This window comes from Hyperolius riggenbachi, chromosome 10 (genome assembly GCF_040937935.1).
Source record: "Hyperolius riggenbachi isolate aHypRig1 chromosome 10, aHypRig1.pri, whole genome shotgun sequence".
Lineage (NCBI taxonomy): Eukaryota > Metazoa > Chordata > Amphibia > Anura > Hyperoliidae > Hyperolius > Hyperolius riggenbachi.
In genome coordinates, this window is record NC_090655.1 from 122,305,765 (window position 1) to 122,327,569 (window position 21,805).

Here is a 21,805-nt window from a genome sequence, read left to right on the forward strand (position 1 = left end):
GATCGAATTTTCTAGCAGGAATTCAGCCATTAATGGGCACAACTGATTTCTGATTAATTACTGATCGGCCATGGAATTGTACCGTTAATGGGAACCCTTACCAAATCTACTGTATGCAGTAGTAGGGTAAATCGAGTAAATACTTTGAAAGGGTACTTTAAGGTGCCCATTAATGATGCAATTTTGATATCTATGTAATATGAGGGACTACCTGAAGGACAAGTATAGCGAGAGGGATATGGAGGCTGCCATATTTATTTCCTTTTAAACAATACCAGTTGCCTGGCTAACCTGCTGATTCTCTGCCTTTAATACTTTTAGCCATAGGCCCTGAACAAGCCTATGCAGAGCAGGCGTTTCTGACATTGTCAGATCTGACAAGATTAACTGGATGTTTGTTTCTGGTGTTATTCCGCCTCTACTGCAGCCAAATAGATCAGTAGACCTGCCAGGCAACTGGTACGTTTTAAAAAAAATAAATATGGCAGCCTCCATACTCTTCTCACTTCAGTTGTACTTTAAAGTGAACCTAAACCAAACAGGGAAATAGAGTTTCACTTACCTGGGGCTCCTACCAGCCCCCTGCAGCAGCTAAGTTTCATTTTCCACTGACTGGCCAGTCGATGGCCTTTGCACCTGCACAGCCCTGGCTGTGCGAGTCCTCGATCACACTCCCATCGCCGGGAGTGTCCTGCGCATGCACAGTATGATATTTCCACGTATGAGCAGGATGCTCCTGGCCACGGGAGCATGATCGAGGATGCCCGGCCAGGACTGTGCAGGCACATTGGTCTGATCAGTCGGAAGAAAACAAAAACGTAGCTGCTGCAGGGGACCAGAGGATGGTCTCAGGAGGACATGGGCACAGGGTGGCTGCTGGGGGCCGGGAGAAGCCCCAGGTAAGTGAAACTTTTTTTTTTCCCCCATTCGGTTTACACAGACGTCAACTGAAATCAACAGAGGATATCAAGCTTCACCACACAATTCAAAACATATACATTTTGGTTTGACTTGTCTATTTTTAACATAGGGTTATTTTAAATATTTCTGTACAAACTATTAAAAAATAAATAAAAATACATATTTACAATTATACATAATAATACAAATCGTCATCAGCTTGTTGTGACTATTCCTTTAGTCACATCTCCTTTAGTAAACCCAGCAGTCTGTTATCTTGGAGTGACCACTGCACGGCCTGTAATGTAGATTTTACATGATCAGAAATACAACCGCCCATTCTGTGGTGTGTGGCTGCCTGGAGAGCGCGCACACAGGGGTTGACCTTGGTCGATTAAGATCGGGTTGAGGCAGAGCGCACTTTTGGTAAGAGATTATAAGTCTGTAGGTTTTCCAGTCCTTTCACTGACATCCACACTCTTCCACTATCATGGCTTCATGGGTTTGGAAGGTGACATCGATCGCGTCATAGTATGCCATGCTTAGTGAGCTCATCTTGACGGGGACACAACAAACTTCTGGAGCTTTTTCACCGTGGTACAAGTTGAGCAAGCTCTGCAATTGGAACACAGAACGTAGACAATTTTACTACATTTACTACATTAAAGTGAACCTCCGGACTAAAAATCTACTCAGCAGAACTGAAAAGGCTTGGTGTTTTTTAGCTGCATTTTTAGGTAAGCTCCACAAATCAAAGAAAACAAGCCTGGGCTTTTTTTTATGATGCTGTGCAGAGCATGATGGGATTTCCTATGTTATTCACGTTGCCTAGCAATTGGGAGAGGTGCTCAGGACAGTTGGAACTGTGTCTCATGCTCCCTGTCACCTCCTTTCAACCAAAAAGATGGCTGCCATCATGAAATCAAACATTTGTCTGTTCTTTTAAAACAGTGTGGGTAAGAGATTATTTTACCTACTTTAATTAACATAACTAATGTAACTTAATGACAGTATGTTTGTTTAGGCTGGAGTTCCTCTTTAACGTTGAAGAATATTGCTCTTTGCAATATACTGTATACGGTCATGGGTGGGGTAGGTAGATAATTTAAAATAGCCCGCATCCAGGCCTTTACAAGCATTACCTCTCCATTGAAACTCTTTCCCACAACCTGTCCTTCATGCTCTGAGCCTGAAGACCTCCAAATGTACTGTACTCTCAAAAACACACTTTTTCAGACAAGCCTATAATTTGCTGTAGGTCACAGTGGAGGCTCCCGAACTCATCCTCTAACCCAGGCATGGGCAAACTCGGCCCTCCAGCTGTTACGGAACTACAAGTCCCACAATGCATTTGCCTTTATGAGTCATGACTGTAGCTGTCAGACTCCTGCAATGCATTGTGGGACTTGTAGTTCCTTAACAGCTGGAAGGCCAAGTTTGCCCATGTCTGCTCTAACCCCTGTGTCTCCACCCAATTAGACCACAGGTGTCAAACTCAAGGCCTGTGGGCCAAATGCAGCACTCCTTGCCATTTTTTGTGCCCCCTTCACAGTTGCTTTAGTTAAGCCACTTTAAGATTTAACATTTATTGAATGTTCTCAAACAGTTTGGCCCACGACTTAGACTAGGTTTTAGATTTTGGCCCTTTATGTGATTGAGTTTGACACCCTTGATCTAGATTGTAGGCAAGGACCTCCTAGTGTTTATTACGTGGCTGTAAGTTATATGAACTTGTACCAGTATTGGTGAGGTCTCAAATCACACATCAACTGTGTATGCATTTGCACTGCTGGATTTCCCGATTGTAGTTGTAATGGCTCATGTATCTGTGCTCCCCAATATTGTTTTTTGTACAGTGCTACAGAAGAGAGATTAATTATATATATATATATATATATATATATATATATATATATATATATATATATATATATATATATATATATTCCTTAGCTGGTATCTTTGTCTTGAATACTTTAGAAAATTGTATTTTCCACTTTTACATTCAGAGTTCTATTCTGCTATATTCCCTTACATTAAGTAATTACAGTATAGGGCTTGCATGAAAAAAGGGGCGCAGGGAAATTTGGGTACCTGATTTAACCTAGCAGAATATCAGTAACATTTACTGATATTTAAGGTTTTAAAAGTGTAAATTATCATAGTGAAATATCTAAATAATACAGATATTTCACTACAACTTAACCTAACTATTCTACACAGAACCCTCCCTTACCGATTCCTAACCTTAATCGTCCCACCAATGCCTAACCCTTAACACCCCCCTCCCCCAGCCAACCCCGCCGCAATTACAATAATGTTGGTGCTCCGCCATAGGCGCCATTATATATATATATATTGCAGGTTAGACTGAAATTTGGTGCTCAAAGTTTCTGCCAAAATTTCCCGCTTTGATCAAGGGGATTCGGGAAGTGATTTTATTTTTCCTACTACCATTTTGGCATACAGTAACCTTTCATAAGTCTCTCCACCCACTCCATCATAAGAAACTAGATAGGAGGTTTTTTTTTTGTTTGTTTTTTTTTAAGCGTTTTGGGTTTTTTTTTTTTTTTTAGGACATAGAAGGCCTTCAACAGGGCTTATTGAAATTTCCATGAAGTATTGAAATATTGCTTTGAGTGCAATATTTGTGCATCCCCTTAGGCCTATGTAAGTGTCAGGTTGTAGATCAGGCACCTTTATACTATCCAATACTACATATCAAGTGGCCACTGTCCCATTATATTTATTCATTAATAGAGACTCTAGCACAGTCAATTAGAACAAATCCTCTGATTAAAAGCATACAGGTCAAATATAAAACAGACAGAGCATTTTTAAAAATAACGCTGAGGCTCTCCATTGGTCAGTTAAAGGACCAATGGGGAGCCCTGGCCAGCGGTTCTTTTATCAGTGCAAACAATGGGTATATTTTCCAGAGATCCTTCTACAGCAGTATTGTGACTACAGCGATCCATGGCCCAAGGTGTTGCCTCTTCCACCAGGTTTCCAGGTGGTCATTATGCACAGTGTACAGACCACCTGGAAAACCCGTCAAATAATTCACTGCTTTCTGTTGCTATATGTAAATTGCTACATTGTTACTTAACTGTAATTAAACATTTTTCCAATTGTAACTTTAAAAAGACTAACACCATAGTAGAATGTAGTAAATTATTCAACATACCTGCATCAAAAAAAATTTCCTTTAGATAGGTAGACTGTTAGTACTTTAAAACATTTTGTTTACATAAAAAAAAAAAATTAAAAAAAAAGTTCCACATTTTCTGGAACACAGGTAGTTGACATTTACTTATGTTTATGGCCTGTTATGCCTTCCACATGTAGATTTCATCTACTCGCCACTACGCACACAAGGGACCCAAGACACTGTGTATGGAACAAGTTAAAGTACTGCAAATAATGCAAGTCTAATGAAAAATGGAGTGGAAAATGCAGAACCTTCAACCCTAGCTTGGGGGGGGCCATACACTAGCCGACCAACCAATCGACCATCCAATTTGATTATTATAATCGAATTGGATGAAAATTGCTGCTGCCAAGTGCATGCCCGACTGAAAGCTACCAATTTCGGGACAGAAATTGGCCGCACGGTCGATCGCGCATGCTGGAAAATTTTGGGCCGAAGTTGGTTGGTCGGGTGCGCGGCGGTACAGCGGCCGAACTGCGAACGAGTATGTAGTGTAGTGCATTTATACAGTACCTGTCCGGTGTCAGCTTCCACGCGGTTTCTGGCCATCTCGTCGGGTTCCGCTTGCACGCCGGCAGCGCATAGAGTGACGTCAGATGCTATACGCCGCTAGCGTGTATGCGGCTGTTACCCGGCGAGATGGATGGACACCGTTCGGAAGCTGCTACAGGACAGGTAATGTATAAATACACTATACACTACATACATTTATACATTTTGGGGGCAGTGGCAGGATGGACACGTCGGCTCAGCAGATTCCCTGATGATTTCATGTTGAAAGCGGACGGTAATCGGCCTGTGGTGTATGGGCAGATTAGACTACAGACACAGTTATCTCTAATCAGAGTCGATTAGAGATAAATTTGTCTCTTGGTCGAATCTGCCCAGAATTGTTCTAATGTATGGGCACCTTTACTCGCTCGGGCCCAGTGCACACCAAAAACCTCTAGGAGATCCGCAAAACGCTAGGTTTTTGAAGCAGAATTCACAACAATTCTAGGCATGTTTAGAGACATTTTCTAAACATGCCTAGTGTTTTTTCGAGCATCTTTGTGTAGCAGATTTCAAATATTGTTACAGTAAAGCTGTTACTGAACAGCTTCTATAATAAAAAGGCCTGGAAAACCGCTCTGATCTAGCGTTTTTCAGAGCGTTTTTCCACTTTCCTATACTTTAACATTGAGGCAGAAATGCCTCAGAATTCTAAAAAATGCTGCAGCCCCCGACCGGCCATAACCCCCCCTATCTAACCCCGCCGTGTTTGCGGGGGGGGGGGGGGGGGGGAAACACACACAAAAAAAAAACGCTCTGGTGTGCACAATTCCCATTGAAATACATTAGCCAAGCTGTTTTCCCCCTGCAAGCGTTTAAAAAAAAAAAAGCTCCAGAACCGCTCTGGTGTGCACCAGCCCTCTGTCCTAAGTCTGGCTTGTTTAATCATACATATGTAGAGTGAACTTTGCTGAGTGATCTTTACAGACGCAAAAGACATGTATGTTTTACTTATGTCCTTTAATACTGTACGGCGAAAACATTCATACTGCCTTTATTTGGCAGCTGATCTGCAGCAAGCACATCCTTTAGGTCTATTCAGCAGCTTCACTAACCTGCTTCACCATTTATGTATGTTTAAGGTCTGCTGCTATCTGTAAACTTTACTAACGAGAGCCATTAACAGTTTTCTATTTAAATATGAAGCTGGTCAGATGCTAATTGAACAGGACTTCCTGCTGATTGTCTCCCAGAGTGTGGAAGAATGAAGGATTATCATGCTTTTCCTCACAGCAAGGGCCTAAGGATGTGAAAAGTTTGCAGAAGGTCAAACTCAACAGATAGCAAGTTCAAAATGGAAGTTTATACAGAGAAGTGAATTGTTGAGCAGTATTGTCTGATGGAATTACAGTACTGTCTGCCAAGAAGTGCAATTTATACTGCCTTTCAAGCACAGAAATGGATATCTGAAAATTGAAACCGATAATTTTTTTTGGGGAAAAAAAAGAAAAAAATGCAAATCTTCCATTTTAAAAAGGCAAATTTATAATTATTCATCTTTAAGTCAGTCTGTGGGACGTGTGAACCCCATGAATACATTCTGAAGAAAAACGTGTGTGTGTACGTGTGTGTACACGTGTGTGTGTGTGTGTGTACGTGTGTGTGTACACGTGTGTGTGTGTGTGTGTGTGTACGTGTGTGTGTGTGTGTGTGTGTGTGTACGTGTGTGTGTGTGTGTGTGTGTGTGTGTGTACGTGTGTGTGTGTGTACGTGTGTGTGTGTGTGTGTGTGTACGTGTACGTGTGTGTGTGTGTGTACGTGTGTGTGTGTGTACGTGTGTGTGTGTGTGTACGTGTGTGTGTGTGTGTACGTGTGTGTGTGTGTACGTGTGTGTGTGTGTGTACGTGTGTGTGTGTGTACGTGTGTGTGTGTGTGTACGTGTGTACGTGTGTGTGTGTGTACGTGTGTACGTGTGTACGTGTGTGTGTGTGTGTGTGTGTACGTGTGTACGTGTGTACGTGTGTGTACGTGTGTACGTGTGTGTACGTGTGTACGTGTGTGTGTGTGTACGTGTGTGTGTGTGTACGTGTGTGTACGTGTGTGTACGTGTGTACGTGTGTGTGTGTGTACGTGTGTGTGTGTGTACGTGTGTGTGTGTGTACGTGTGTGTGTGTGTGTACGTGTGTGTGTGTGTGTACGTGTGTGTGTGTGTACGTGTGTGTGTGTGTACACGTGTGTGTGTGTGTACACGTGTGTGTGTGTGTGTGTACGTGTGTGTGTGTGTGTGTGTGTACGTGTGTGTGTGTGTGTGTGTGTACGTGTGTGTGTGTGTGTGTGTGTGTGTGTACGTGTGTGTGTACGTGTGTACACACGTGTGTGTGTGTGTACGTGTGTGTGTGTGTACACGTGTGTGTACACGTGTGTGTGTGTACACGTGTGTGTGTGTGTGTACACGTGTGTGTGTGTACACGTGTGTGTGTGTACACGTGTGTGTGTGTACACGTGTGTGTGTGTACACGTGTGTGTGTGTACACGTGTGTGTGTGTGTACACGTGTGTGTGTGTGTACACGTGTGTGTGTGTGTACACGTGTGTGTGTACACGTGTGTGTGTGTACACGTGTGTGTGTGTGTGTACACGTGTGTGTGTGTACACGTGTGTGTGTACACGTGTGTGTGTACACGTGTGTGTGTACACGTGTGTGTGTGTGTGTACACGTGTGTGTGTGTGTGTACACGTGTGTGTGTGTACACGTGTGTGTGTGTACACGTGTGTGTGTGTACACGTGTGTGTGTGTACACGTGTGTGTGTACACGTGTGTGTGTACACGTGTGTGTGTGTACACGTGTGTGTGTGTACACGTGTGTGTGTACACGTGTGTGTGTGTACACGTGTGTGTGTGTACACGTGTGTGTGTGTGTACACGTGTGTGTGTGTACACGTGTGTGTGTGTACACGTGTGTGTGTGTACACGTGTGTGTGTGTGTACGTGTGTACACGTGTGTGTGTGTACGTGTGTACACGTGTGTGTGTGTACGTGTGTACACGTGTGTGTACACGTGTGTGTGTGTACACGTGTGTGTGTACGTGTGTACACGTGTGTGTACACGCGTGTACGTGTGTGTACACGTGTGTATGCGTGTGTGTACGTGTGTGTACACGCGTGTACGTGTGTGTACGTGTGTGTACACGCGTGTACGCGTGTGTGTACGTGTGTGTGTACGTGTGTGTGTACGTGTGTGTGTACGTGTGTGTGTACGTGTGTGTGTACGTGTGTGTGTACGTGTGTGTGTACGTGTGTGTGTACGTGTGTGCGTACGTGTGTGTGTGTACGTGTGTGCGTACGTGTGTGTGTGTGTGTGTGCGTACGTGTGTGTGTGCGTACGTGTGTGTGTGTGCGTACGTGTGTGTGTGCGTACGTGTGTGTGTACGTGTGTGTGTGTGTGCGTACGTGTACGTGTGTGTGTGTGTGTGTACGTGTGTGTGTGTACGTGTGTACGTGTGTGTGTGTGTGTGTGTACGTACGTGTGTGTGTGTGTACGTACGTGTGTGTGTACGTGTGTGTGTGTGTGTGTACGTACGTGTGTGTGTGTACGCACGTGTGTGTGTGTGTACGTACATGTGTGTGTGTACGCACGTGTGTGTGTGTACGTACATGTGTGTGTACGTACGTGTGTGTGTGTACGTACATGTGTGTGTACGTACGTGTGTGTACGTACGTGTGTGTGTGTGTACGTACGTGTGTGTGTGTACGTACGTGTGTGCGCGTACGTGTGTGCGTGTACGTGTGTACGTGTGTGTGTACGTGTGCGCGTGTGTGCGTGTGTGTACATGTGCGTGTGTGTGTACGTGTGTGTGTGTGTGTACGTGTGTGTGTACGTGTGTGTGTACGTGTGTGTGTACGTGTGTGTGTACGTGTGTGTGTACGTGTGTGTGTACGTGTGTACGTGTGTGTGTACGTGTGTACGTGTGTACGTGTGTGTGTACGTGTGTGTGTACGTGTGTGTGTACGTGTGTGTGTACGTGTGTGTGTGTACGTGTGTGTGTGTACGTGTGTGTGTGTACGTGTGTGTGTGTACGCGTGTGTGTGTGCGTACGTGTGTGCGTACGTGTGTGCGTGTGTACGTGTGTGTGTACATGTGTGTACGTGTGTGTGTGTGTGCGTACATGTACGTGTGTGTGTGTGTGCGTGTACGTGTGTGTGTGTACGTGTGTGTGTACGTACGTGTGTGTGTGTACGTACGTGTGTGTGTGTGTGTGTGTACGTACGTGTGTGTGTGTACGTGTGTGTGTACGTACGTGTGTGTGTGTACGTACGTGTGTGTGTGTGTGTGTGTGTACGTACGTGTGTGTGTGTGTGTGTGTACGTACGTGTGTGTGTGTACGTACGTGTGTACGCACGTGTGTGTGTATGCACGTGTGTGTGTACGTACGTGTGTGCGTGTACGTACGTGTGTGCGTGTACGTGTGTGCGTGTGTGTGTACGTGTGTGTGTGTACATGTGTGTGTGTGTACATGTGTGTGTGTGTACGTGTACGTGTGTGTACATGTGTGTGTGTACGTGTACGTGTGTGTACGTGTGTGTGTGTACGTGTGTGTGTGTACGTGTGTGTGTGTACGTGTGTGTGTGTACGTGTGTGTGTGTACGTGTGTGTGTGTACGTGTGTGTGTGTACGTGTGTGTGTGTACGTGTGTGTGTGTACGTGTGTGTGTGTACGTGTGTGTGTGTACGTGTGTGTACGTGTGTGTGTGTACGTGTGTGTACGTGTGTGTGTGTACGTGTACGTGTGTGTACGTGTGTGTGTGTACGTGTGTGTACGTGTGTGTGTACGTGTGTGTGTACGTACGTGTGTGTGTACGTACGTGTGTGTGTGTACGTACGTGTGTGTGTGTGTGTACGTACGTGTGTGTGTGTACGTATGTGTGTACGCACGTGTGTGTGTATGCACGTGTGTGTGTACGTACGTGTGTACGTGTGTGTGTGTACGTGTGTGTGTGTGTACGTGTACGTGTGTACGTGTACGTGTGTACGTGTACGTGTGTACGTGTACGTGTGTACGTGTACGTGTGTGTACGTACGTGTGTGTACGTACGTGTGTGTACGTACGTGTGTGTACGTACGTGTGTGTACGTACGTGTGTGTACGTACGTGTGTGTACGTACGTGTGTGTACGTACGTGTGTGTGTACGTACGTGTGTGTGTACGTACGTGTGTGTGTACGTACGTGTGTGTGTACGTACGTGTGTGTGTACGTACGTGTGTGTGTGTGTGTACGTACGTGTGTGTGTACGTACGTGTGTGTACGTACGTGTGTGTACGTACGTGTGTGTGTGTGTACGTACGTGTGTGTGTGTGTACGTACGTGTGTGTGTACGTACGTGTGTGTGTGTACGTACGTGTGTGTGTACGTACGTGTGTGTGTACGTACGTGTGTGTGTGTGTGTACGTACGTGTGTGTGTGTGTGTACGTACGTGTGTGTGTGTGTACGTACGTGTGTGTGTGTGTGTACGTACGTGTGTGTGTGTACGTACGTGTGTGTGTGTGTGTGTGTACGTACGTGTGTGTGTGTGTACGTACGTGTGTGTGTGTACGTACATGTGTGTGTACGTACGTGTGTGTGTACGTACACGTACGTGTGTGTACGTGTGTGTACGTGTGTGTACGTGTGTGTACGTACGGCAATTGGAGAGCTTGTCAAATCCAGTGGTTAAGGTGCAGCTAGGTGCAAGGGCAGCAAATACAAAATGGGGAGTGCACTCAAAAAAAAAAAATCCACAGCAAGTTCGCTTTGCCCCACTCAACAGCTCCTGGTGGTTGGCTGTCGAAGTCCTTCTTGAACCGTTGAGCCGAGTCCCTGGCTTAGTGGGACAAAGCGAGCTTGCTGGATCACCCATAGGGGTTTTTCAGCCAACCACCCAGGTGAGAGCATTCCACCGGCGGCTGTAGTCATGGTTTGTGATTCTTCTGAGAGTGCACTCCCCATTTTGTCTTTGTAGCCTCTGCTTTTGAAAAGATCATTCTTCAAAATGTATTCATCAGGTTCAAAACAGATTGACAAAGCTGAATTATTGATTTATACATTGCCAACCTATTCCGTGGCACTGAATTATGAATTAGCATCTCCACTATATTAAGACCGCTCCACGCCATTGGGTGTGGCCACGGCGGCAGCCCCAGGACCGCCTAACACCAATTGGCATCAAGTCCTGGGGCTGCAGTTTGCAGGAGATCGCACGCATCTTACGCTTGGGGGGCGGAGCTCCACCCCGCCTTCAGTCTAACCGCCATCTATTTACACAGCACTGCGATAAGCAGCAGCGCTGTACTGGAGACAGCCGTGCGACACGGCTGTCCCCTGGGACATTAGAGAGCAATCGGCTCTCATAGGCAGATGCCTATGACAGCCGATCGCCAGATTGGCTGGCTGGGGGAGGGGGGGGGGGGGGGAGTTTTCGAAAAAAAAATAGTAAGAATTATTATTATTATTATAAGTAAAAAAAATATTTTAAAAAAATATTTATAAAAAATGAAATAAACACGGCGATCAGACCCCACCAACAGAAGAGAGCTCTTAAAGCTGCAGTGGCAGATTAATAAAAAACAGGCTGTTCTTTAGGGGGGGGGGGGGGGGGTTAGCACTGTGGTCCTGAAGTGGTTAATATAGGAGAAATTTGCATTTTTTCTTTATTTGCATGAACTCTTTAGCTAGTCACAGGAAAATGGTAATGACGGAAGAGCTTACAATTATTATTTTTTTAATATATAAAACAATCACTGAGCAGGCAACTTTCTACTCACAAGCCTTTTCTGGTCTTGATCAGACCCCTATATTAGAATTGGGAGATATACCACATTTAAGGACATTTGCATGCTGAGAACATGCTGCATATATGTACAGGAAGTATATGGGCTGTTTTTCTTCTAACATTTTTCTACTTAAAAGAGGCAACGACATAGTAGAGTGCAGTAAATCATTCAGAATAATCACGTTTATGGTAATTTTCCTGGTTTCAGCATCAGAAACACTTCCTGGATGTAGATGCTGCTGTATATTGAATCGACCCATGACATCCCAGAGATGTTTAGGAAGTATGGTTTCAGTGACAGGTTCTATAGCACACCTGAATTTGACCAAAAAAGTGGATTTATACTTACCTGGGGCTTCTTCCAGCTTCCCGTAGTCTTTCAGTTCCCTCTGTGTCCTCCAGTTGCCCATTATTGTGCTACTACACCCTTTCGAAAGATCTGCAACTAGAACTCCAGTCGAAGGCCACTGTGCATATGCGGTGTGGTAGAGGCACCTCCTCGAGGTGCTGCAAAGTTCTCAGAAAAAAAAAATTAACCGCAAAATGTGCAGAATGCTCCTGCAACCGGAAGTGCAATTGAGGTGGTGCACAGACAGGACCAGCATGTGCAGAGGGGGCACCGGCACAACAGAGGAGACCCAAGGAGCTGGAAGCTTCAAGTAGAAATCTTTTTTGGTCCAATTTAGATGTGCTGTAATATGGTCCACCTTTAGGCTGGTTTCACACCAGGACGTTGCGTTTTAGTGGACGTTATGGTCGCATAACGTGCCCCTAACGCAACGCCTGGTGCTCTCTAAGGTGGACGTCAGAGTGAGCCGCGTTGTGCAGCTCACTCTGGCGTCCGTGATGCGCACTCTTGGACACATGCGGCATCACGTGGTCCCGACCGGCCAATCGCCGCACAGAGCGGCCGCTCCAGGAAGTAAACACTGCACGTCACTGAGTGCAGTGAATATTAATTAGCCATGTGCTTGGCCGCTCTCTGCTCCTCCCCAACATTACTGCGCATGTCCAAGCAGTCTAACGCGGCTCTGCAGCTTACAAAGTACTGCATGCAGTATGTTGTGTAATGGCGCAGCGTTACTGTGTAACGCAACGTGGGCACTGTGAACGGCCCATTGATTTTTCATTGCTGTGCGTTGGGGTACGTTACAGGCTGCTCTAACGTGCGCCTGTAACGTCCCACTGTGAAACCAGCCTTAGGCTTTACAAGTTGGTAGCCCTTGTCTAGCTTATAGTAGATGATAGTGATAAGTGTACATGTTGATTTCTGTGGATACAGGATCAGAGGAGGGTGGGGAGACCAAAGCACCAGCTTATTTGGAAAACAACAGTGACTGTCAAAGGACAAACAAACCTGGAGGACTGTTGGTGGGTGGGCGAGTGGGTAAAGATGATTGGAAGTGGGCCATACAGACCCGCAAAAAAAAATCTTCCCCCATCTGACCATTAATGGTTAGAGTTGAAGAGGACATGGTCTGCATGCAGCTTATGTATAATGAGTTCTTACCTGCATATACGAATGATTATTTGGTCTCAGGTTTTCATTCACAGGGCTTGGGCAGGTCCCTTCGCACCGATAGGCATTGAATTTTTTTGGATGAATGATCCAGGCACCCCAGCCAATCACTCTGAAATCTACAATGAAGTCCACTCTCCTGCAGAGATTGTTTTCACTGTTAGCCACTGGTACTTTGTTAAGATCTTTAATGCGATCTCTGATCATTAGACTTCTTTTCGATCTTCTTGATGCAATATTTCTCAGGAATGGAATAGTTGCTAGATATTTCGATTGTGTGGCATCTAGCAAGAGTGTGGCGGTCACTGATGATTTCTCCTTCTTGGACATATTAGAATACACAAACATCAGCACCTGCTGATCTTCAGATTTTTGTTCCCTGAATCTTCTTTTGGCATTTACTCTGTATGCCTTTTCACCAACTTTTAAACCAACAGCCGTGTTTGCATCAACTCTTTCTTTCCTTTCAAACCATTTATGGACTATTGCTGTAGTTTCCAAAACTTGCCAGCTTTCTGTGGATCTTGTCTTACAGGTACTTGTTGAGCCCAAGTACACATAGTTTTGGCAGATCTCATGAGCATCGTGGCATGTGGCGTCTTGATGAAAGATATCAACTTTAAGTGTCATTCCATCACTAAGCGACTTTGGCATTAGAGATCTTCCAAATCGTACCTCTGCATACTGAAGTTCTTCATCATAGTTGAGAGATGAGAAGTCGAAGACAAGAATGCATCTGTCAGTTGTCTGTTCAAGTTCTACAACTGGTGAAAAAATAAACAGGAATTAAAAAAGTACATCACTTTATCATACAACACACTTATTTTGTTAAATTTGGTGAAATGCTTTTTCTTTTAGCACTATGGTTGACCTACATTAGTCTCGGTTTTGCTTTTACTCTATAACAGTTGTGTTGTGAAATAGGATGCAATGTTTAGACACAGATATGCTGTATGCACCCCATGCTCTTGCATGGACCATTTCACACATATGCACAAGTCTTTCTGCACTGCAAAATATATTGCCTTTAAAATGAATAGCTTTCATCCTGCAATTTTGCAGCGGACCCACAACCAGGGGCATACCTAGAGGGGTGCAGCCCCTGGGGGTCCAGAGCTGTGCCCCCCCCCCCTCAATACTAACCTTCCCCTCCTCCGATACAGGGGACTATACTTCAGATCAGGTGTTTTTGTGGCTACACATGTTATGGGTGTGAAGATTGTGATGGCCACCCTTGCTTTACGGTCCTTGTGAGATGGGCCCCAAGGCTGTGAATGGCACCGAAGGGACGGGAGTGAACATTGGCGGCCGCATGAATTGTAGTAACACCATTGCCCACACCAAAATTGTAAGAGGAGTATGTGCTGCATCAGATGCACGTGGCGCTGAATTTCTGTTTCTTAGATGACTTCCAACCCGTGAACATCAAAGGGACAAATTGTGCTATTAATAAAGTTAGCCCAGCTTATCACTAAACCACAGTCATGGTGTTATAACCATTATGCATTTATATAGTGCTGACATTTTTTCCACTGTGCTTTACCGAGTACATAACAATGCAGGTCACCCACAGTCCCTCAGTAGGGTTCACACTTATTCCCTTCCATAACTTCCAGCACCGGGCGGCAGGACATGGTGTTCCAACTTAAAAGAGGAACACAAAAAAAAATGTAGATGACTCGTGTACTGCTTGTACAGGACTTCGCAATTTAGTGGTATTGAAAAAACTCTTTCCACCTCCGTTTCTAGCCTGCTGGCTCATGCATGTCTTACATGGCCTGGATGCTTGTTGAATATGGAGCTTGCAGCCTCAGTGTACGATCGCAGGAGCAAACTATGGCCGGTACTTGCACCGTAGCACTGCTTTTTTCTCTGTGCTTTAGCGGCTCTGAGCTACAGCGCATGCATGGACCTAAGGGCCCGGTTCCACTTGTGCGGTGGGAATCCCCGCAGAAAAATTTTTTGCATGTGGATGCAAATTTCGCATGCGGTTGTATGCGAATTCGCATACGATTTCACATGGATGACTATGTATGCCAATTTAACCATGGCAGTGTGTGTGCTTTTCCATTGTTTCTATTCAAATTTGCATGAAAATTTGCATACCAAAACCGCATGCGAATTTCCTATTAAATACATTTTATGCAAATCTCATAGCGGTATGCGAATTCTGATGGCTCTGCCGTGCAGATTTTTTCTGCACAGAAAAAAACGCTCAGAAATCCTGACAAGTGGAAACAGTCCCATCCACTTGTATTGCCCATGCAAATTCACATGCGGGATGCGCATTCGAATTCGCGATAGTGGAAACGGGCCCTTTCTGGTGCCTGCATAGTGGGCATAGTTATTCCACAGATGGAACGTCAGGCAACCCTCGACTAAAAACACTTTGGGCCCTGTTTATAAACATGACCATTTATGAATTTTAAGTATTTATACAGCACCAACATATTACATAGTGCTGTACAGAGTATATTGACTTGTCACTAACCGTCCCTCAGATGGGCTCACAATCTAGTCCCTACCATAGTCATATGTCTGTATGTATTGTGTAATGCATGTATCACAGTCTAGAGCAAAGTTAAGGGGAAGCCAAATAACTTCTGTATGTTTTTGGGATGTGGGAGGAAACCTGAGTGCCTGGAGGAAACCCACACAGACACGGGGAGACCATACAAGCTCCTTGTAGAATTTGACCTGGCTGAGATTCGCCGGGGACCCAGCGCTGCAAGGCAAGAGCGCTAACCACCGTGCTGCCATCAGCTGATTGCCAGAAAAGTGCCACTATGTGTGCAGAACTAACACTTTTCAGTTCACATATTTATAAAAAGTAGTAATCAGCTGCCATATTTATTTTCTTTTAAAGGATACCCCAACTGAAATGTGACATAATGAGATAGACATGTGTATGTACAGTGCCTAGCACACACATAACTAGGCTGTGTTCCTTTTCTTCTTTCTCTCTCTGAAAGAGTTAAATATCAGGTATGTAAGTGGCTGACTCAGTCCTGACTCAGACAGGAAGTGACTACAGTGTGACCCTCACTGATAAGAAATTCCAACTATAAAACACTTTCCTAGCAGAAAATGGCTTCTGAGAGCAAGAAAGAGGTAAAAAAGGGGAATTTGTTATCAGTGAGGGTCACACTGTAGTCACTTCCTGTCTGAGTCAGGACTGAGTCAGCCACTTACATACCTGATATTTAACTCTTTCAGGCAGAGAAAGAAAAAAGGAACACAGCATAGTTATCTGTGTGCTAGGCACTGTGCATACACATGTCTATCTCATCATGTCACATTTCAGTTGTGGTATCCTTTAAGCAATACCAGTTGCCTGGCTGTTCTGCTGATCCTCTGCCTCTAACACTTTTAGTCATAGACCCCGAACAAGCATGCAGCAGATCAGGCGTTTCTGACAATATTGTCAGAACTGTCAAGATGAACTGCATGTTTGTTAACTGCATGTTTCTTATGTAATTCAGACACTACTGCAGCCAAAGGGATCAGCAGGGCTGCCAGACAACTAGTATTGTTTAAAAGGAAGTAAATATGGCAGCGCTCATATCACTCTCACCTTGGATTCACTTTAAAAAGTTATTTTGGTGAGAAATCACGTATATTGTTGGCAATACATTTACTTCACCTGAATTGGTGATCTGCAGCTCCGGTCACTTAAATGACCTACAGCACTGGCACACACAAAAAAAAATAAAAAAAAATTACATACATAAAAATAAAAACTGTAATGAGCACAATTTGATCAACCTTTTACGAACATGAGGTTATCAAATTGGTAACATCATTAGTCTTTTGAGACATTTATAGAGGTGTAATCGATCATGTAATTTCTAATGCTGATTATCCAATCAGTTTCTGCTTTCTAAAGTATATGTCCCACCCCTTCTATGTCCAGTAGGTGCGCTCCTGATCATGTGACTCATGGAACTGTCAGCAAGTTGTCCTTACAAAAAAGACTTGAGGTGAGCAAGCCTGTTCATAGGTGAACTTGTTGGCATACTCCATCTGAAAGAATACAAGGGCTGCTGAATTATACATACACAACATCTGACTGCCCTCACTTGGCTGCACCCAGCTTCTCAAAATGTACTTTATCCAGGAGTAGAGGTAAATATTTACATACATCATACAATAGCCGCTCCTGTTTGAGCAGCACCCAGTGTCAACCTCCTGTTGCATTTCATTTTCTCTTGTGTACCTCTTGTTACCTCACTGGTAGGACTGCTTGGATTAGACTTTACTAATTTGATTTGGACAAGGTGTAAATTTCTGCCTGTAGGGGCCGTCTTCACACATCCCACTCTAACAGGGAGGCAAACAAGCTAACAATCCATACAGCCCTAATCACTTATGTAATCCTCATAGAAAGTTAATGGGCAGTCGTTACTAATCAGCTTGCATTTTTGCATATATACAGGAGGCATTCTGTTTGTTCAGTTGGTTTATGCATTTTTGAAATTACACAATAGTCCATATTGGTTAAAATGTTTAATAGGTTTCATTTCTGCACATTTCAAGTTATTTCAATTACACATGTGTATTGGGGACCATTGTCTTTATGCATTTACACATCTTCCCTGGAATGCAGCCTGGGCCAGGACACTATCTACATGGAGTTTCAATGTTCTCTTCTTGTTTGGATGGATTTCCATCAGGCAACTAGAAGGCTCCTTTTACACTGTGTCCATTGCGTTCCATCACAGCGGACGATATCACATCCCAACCCATTGCAATGGTATTCCTATGGGGCTGTCACATTAAGTGTGGTGAGTTTACTGGGCAACAAGCACATTTTCGGGACTATTTCCACTAGCACACATTCTAATCGTGTATGGAAATCTGCATCGGTTTTTAATGCAGATACGTGTTCAGCATACGTGCTTTTATGCGAAAATGCACGTTGCGATTTGAAAACTGCCCAGCAACAACACGTCATGTGTTTGCTGGGTAAATCCGCGTTTGCAGACCAAATATCCGTGTTTGTAACACGATATATGCGGCCCAATTGACGTATATTAGCTGCAATTCACTTCCAGATCCCACCCGCATGCGGAAAAAATGCAGCATACTATCTAGATTTTTACGCACCGCATCCAGAAATTCGCATTGAATGGAAATAGCTCCATTTACTATTATGTGTTGCATTTTTGATGCAGAAACTTGCATGCGGAATCCACGTGTAGTGGAAATAGGCCCTTACAGCAGCAGTGAAGCATTCTTTCATGGTACTGTATACTTCACTGTATAGTCGCACCGCATGTCTAACGTACCATACAACTTTTCGGCAGCTTTGTGATCGCAACGTAAATTGCTGAGTGTGAAAGAACCTCATATCACGACATATTGACAATTGGCAGTTTGCTGATCTTTCAGGTCAGTAGGGTCTGAATTACACACCTAGAACAAGCCTGCAGCTAATCCTGTCAGATTTGTCAGACATCTGATAGTCATGCTTGTTGTGGGTCTATGGCTTTAAGGGCTCTTTTCCACTATGAAATTCGATCGCAATCGCGTTTCAATTTCCACCATGCGATTGAGCTACTATACTCATAGTAAAGCTCAATCGCATCCAAAACACGGCAGGACGACAATTGTGTTTTGACCAAAATCACATTGCACTAATGGAAATTGCTGCTGCAGTTTCCATGAGTTTAATGTACCTTGCAATTTGTAATCAGAATCAAAATCGCAGGGTAGTGGAAAAAGGCCTTTAGTATTAGGGCCCATTTCCACTATCGCGAAAACCGCAGCGATTCCGCAGAGTTTCCCCGCACATGAATCGCACGGGGAAACTCTGCCATGGGGAGAATGGCGCCGCCGGCCAAATCGCTTGCGGTAGCAATTGGACTGGAACCCCCTGCAGAATTCGCTCGGGAGTCTGAGATTCCCATAGCCGTGCATGGCACGGCTCATGGGATTCGCCTGCGATCCCGCTGACCCGGAAAAGCAGCCACGCGTCTCGCAGACACAGCGCCGTTAAAGTGGAAACGGTCCCTTAGAGGCAGAGGATCAGCAGGACAGCCAGGCAATGTGCATTATTTAAACGGAAATTAACAGGTCAGCCTCTATATCCCTCTCACCTTGGGTTCCCTTTTAGTCACACAATATACACATTACATATCGTGGGGGGAAAAAATAAATAAATAAATAAATAAACAATGCAATGGTGTTGAACAGTTGCATCACACCTTACTAATGCTAGGCCGCACATACAGTGAAGCATACTGTCCATAGATGTATGCTTACACCACAATCATTAGCATATGGATTATCTGGTAACACATTTCACTGCATGTTATTTTGACGGAATCCACAAAGCACCAACAACTTCGATAGAGAGATAGATAAATAGATAGAAAATTTTCTTTGCACCACACTGCAACAGATGCACTGTGAAATCACCCTCCTCCTCAGTTATGAAGGAAGACATGACTAAAGAATGACAGCATGGATTATGTGTGGCTAATTATTCAAGCCAGAAGCAAGAATTGTCATCATAAGCTTATTATTGTATGTTATAAACCACCACACAACACAAGTGACATGGAAGAAAGATCAGTCAGGGAACTTAAAGGGGGTCTGAAGTGAAATTAAAAATTAAATAAATAAACAGATACTCACCTAAGGAGAGGGAAGGCACTGGGTCCTATACAGCCTTCCCGATCTCTTTGTTCTCCCACAGGCTTCCCGTTAGCAGTTTATGACCGTTCTGTTGCGGACTGCTCTCTTCCACATTGAGTGGCTTTCGACAGTCTTCGGAAGCACTTAGGCTTCCGAAGAAGTGTAGCTCTGGAATGCGCACGCCCGAGCTCCCTCTCACGTGCACTCGCACGGTACAGAGCCGCCAGTCTTCAGAAGCCCGAGTGCTTTCGAGGATTGCCTAAGTCTCCCGCAGCAGGAGATTCAAAACTGAGGAGCCTGCGGGGGAGTGAGGACACCGGGATGATAACGGGAAGGCTCTATATGACAGTCTTCCCTCTCCTTAGGCGAGCATCTGTTTTTTATTTTTAAAGAGACACCGAGCAACTTTTTATGGGCATGCCTTTAACCTCCTTGCCAGGTTCAATTCCTCCGGCAAGGAGGCAGCGCAGGAGGTTTTTTTTGTTTGTTTGTTGTTTTTTTTTAAATCATGTAGCGAGCCGAGGGCGCGGCGGATTGGCGGCGAGCGGCGGCGATCGGAAATTACAAGCAGCTAGCAAAGTGCTAGCTGCTTGTAACAAAAAAAAAATATTATGCAAATCGGCCCAGCGGGGCCTGAGCAATCCTCCTGCGCAGGTTACCCCGAACTGAGTTCGGGATAACCGGCAAGGAGGTTAAACCAGACGACTTCCAACAATGTTGTGCTAAAACACCTCTGGAGGAGCCTCTTGCAATGGCCATGTATGTCACTTCCTCTTCCTGCTTCATTCAGTGATGCACTTCTCTAACAGAGAAGACAGGGGTGACCCAGAAGTTATAACATAGCCAAGATGGCAGCCACTATTTTTAAATTGAAAAAGAACTAAAACTATTTGGTGTAGAACGACGATTCGGGCATCACGTGAAGAGGACAGCACAAGCTACATAATGGTATGCATCTTTAAGTACTTTGCAGTACTGGTCAGAGTCTCCAGGCATACCCATGAGAGGTGCTAGGAGTCCCTTTAAATTAGGCTTCAGACTTACTTTAAAAAGGACAACTAAAGCAAAAGGGATATGGTGGCTGCCAAAAAGATCTCAGCAGGCAACTGGTATTGTTTAAAAGTAAATCAGTATGACAGCCTCTATGCTTCTCACTTCAGTTGTCCTTCAATTGGGAAAGACCAAGCTAAAGCTGAGATTTTAAATAAATGCTTTGCTTCTATATTCACCAAGGTGATACCCTTGTCCCATTGTACAGCTCCGGGTTGTTGCCAGTCTACCGCACTGAGCATGAATATCCTAACACTTACATAAAACCAAGCTAGATAAGGCACCTGGCCCAGATGGCATCCACCTCAAGTATTAAGGGAGCTGAGATCAGTTATAGATAAGTTAACAAGTTCATCAATTCCCTATGTAAAGCAAATGTTTCTATACCTTATTTTGGTACTTTGCAGCCCCTTACTACTAGGAGTTTTGGTTCACTATGAGCTTTCTGGGTAGTCTGTTTCCCTTATTTAAAGAGAACCCGAGGCGGGTATTTGAAATCTTAATAGACCACGCACAGCTAGCGACAGTCTAAGCCACGACCCAGGAAGCACCTCCCAAGTCGCGGCCTAGCTTCCGTTTGGAGGAAGCTCACAGGAGGCAGCAGCGTCAGGAAAAAAGGCGGGGGAGTGCGCATTGAATGACATACAGAAGGTAAATAGACAGCTGGTGACAAGGAGCCTGTCGCTAGCCAGGCGCTTTTTGCAGGTGGGCACTGGAGACCCGGGGGGTGGGGGAGATATGCTATACAAGACTTCATAGCGCAGAATAATCTCATTTCAGCTCATCAACATGGGTTTGCATGTCTCGTCTCACCAACATGCTCCGCTTTTATGAAGTAATTAATGCACATTTGGAGCTTGGGAAAGCTATAGAAGTAGTGTACTTGCACCTTTGACACTGTTCCCCATTATAGCCAATTGCATTAACTGAGGATACAGGGACTAGGAGAATGTATGTAAATAGAGAACCTGTCAAGGGACAGAAGGAACAGGGGTGGTAAACAGGTAATCTTCAAAATGGGAAACGGTTAGCAGTGGGGTCCCACAAGGGTCTGTACTGGGTCCAATCTTTTTCAATCTATTACTGATTTAGCAGAATGACTACAGATTAATGTTACCACATTTGTAGAGTATACAAAATTATTCAGAATTATAAACACTAAGCAGGATAGTGACATTTTACAAAAG

General features: G+C 44.5%; 1 protein-coding gene across 1 annotated transcript in view; it reads right to left on the reverse strand.

Annotated features, from left to right (window-relative positions):
• Nucleotides 1-1,224: 1,224 nt before the first annotated feature.
• The window catches only part of LOC137536726 (nodal homolog 4-A-like), a 32,476-nt gene continuing 11,895 nt past the window's right edge, over nt 1,225-21,805 (reverse strand). Inside the window, exons 2-3 of the mRNA XM_068258948.1 lie at nt 12,921-13,693; nt 1,225-1,515 (exon numbers count right to left, since the gene is read on the reverse strand). Of these exons, the coding sequence (XP_068115049.1) occupies nt 1,363-1,515; nt 12,921-13,693 (926 nt within the window). The 3' untranslated portion in view covers nt 1,225-1,362. The remainder of the gene's footprint in view (nt 1,516-12,920; nt 13,694-21,805) is intronic.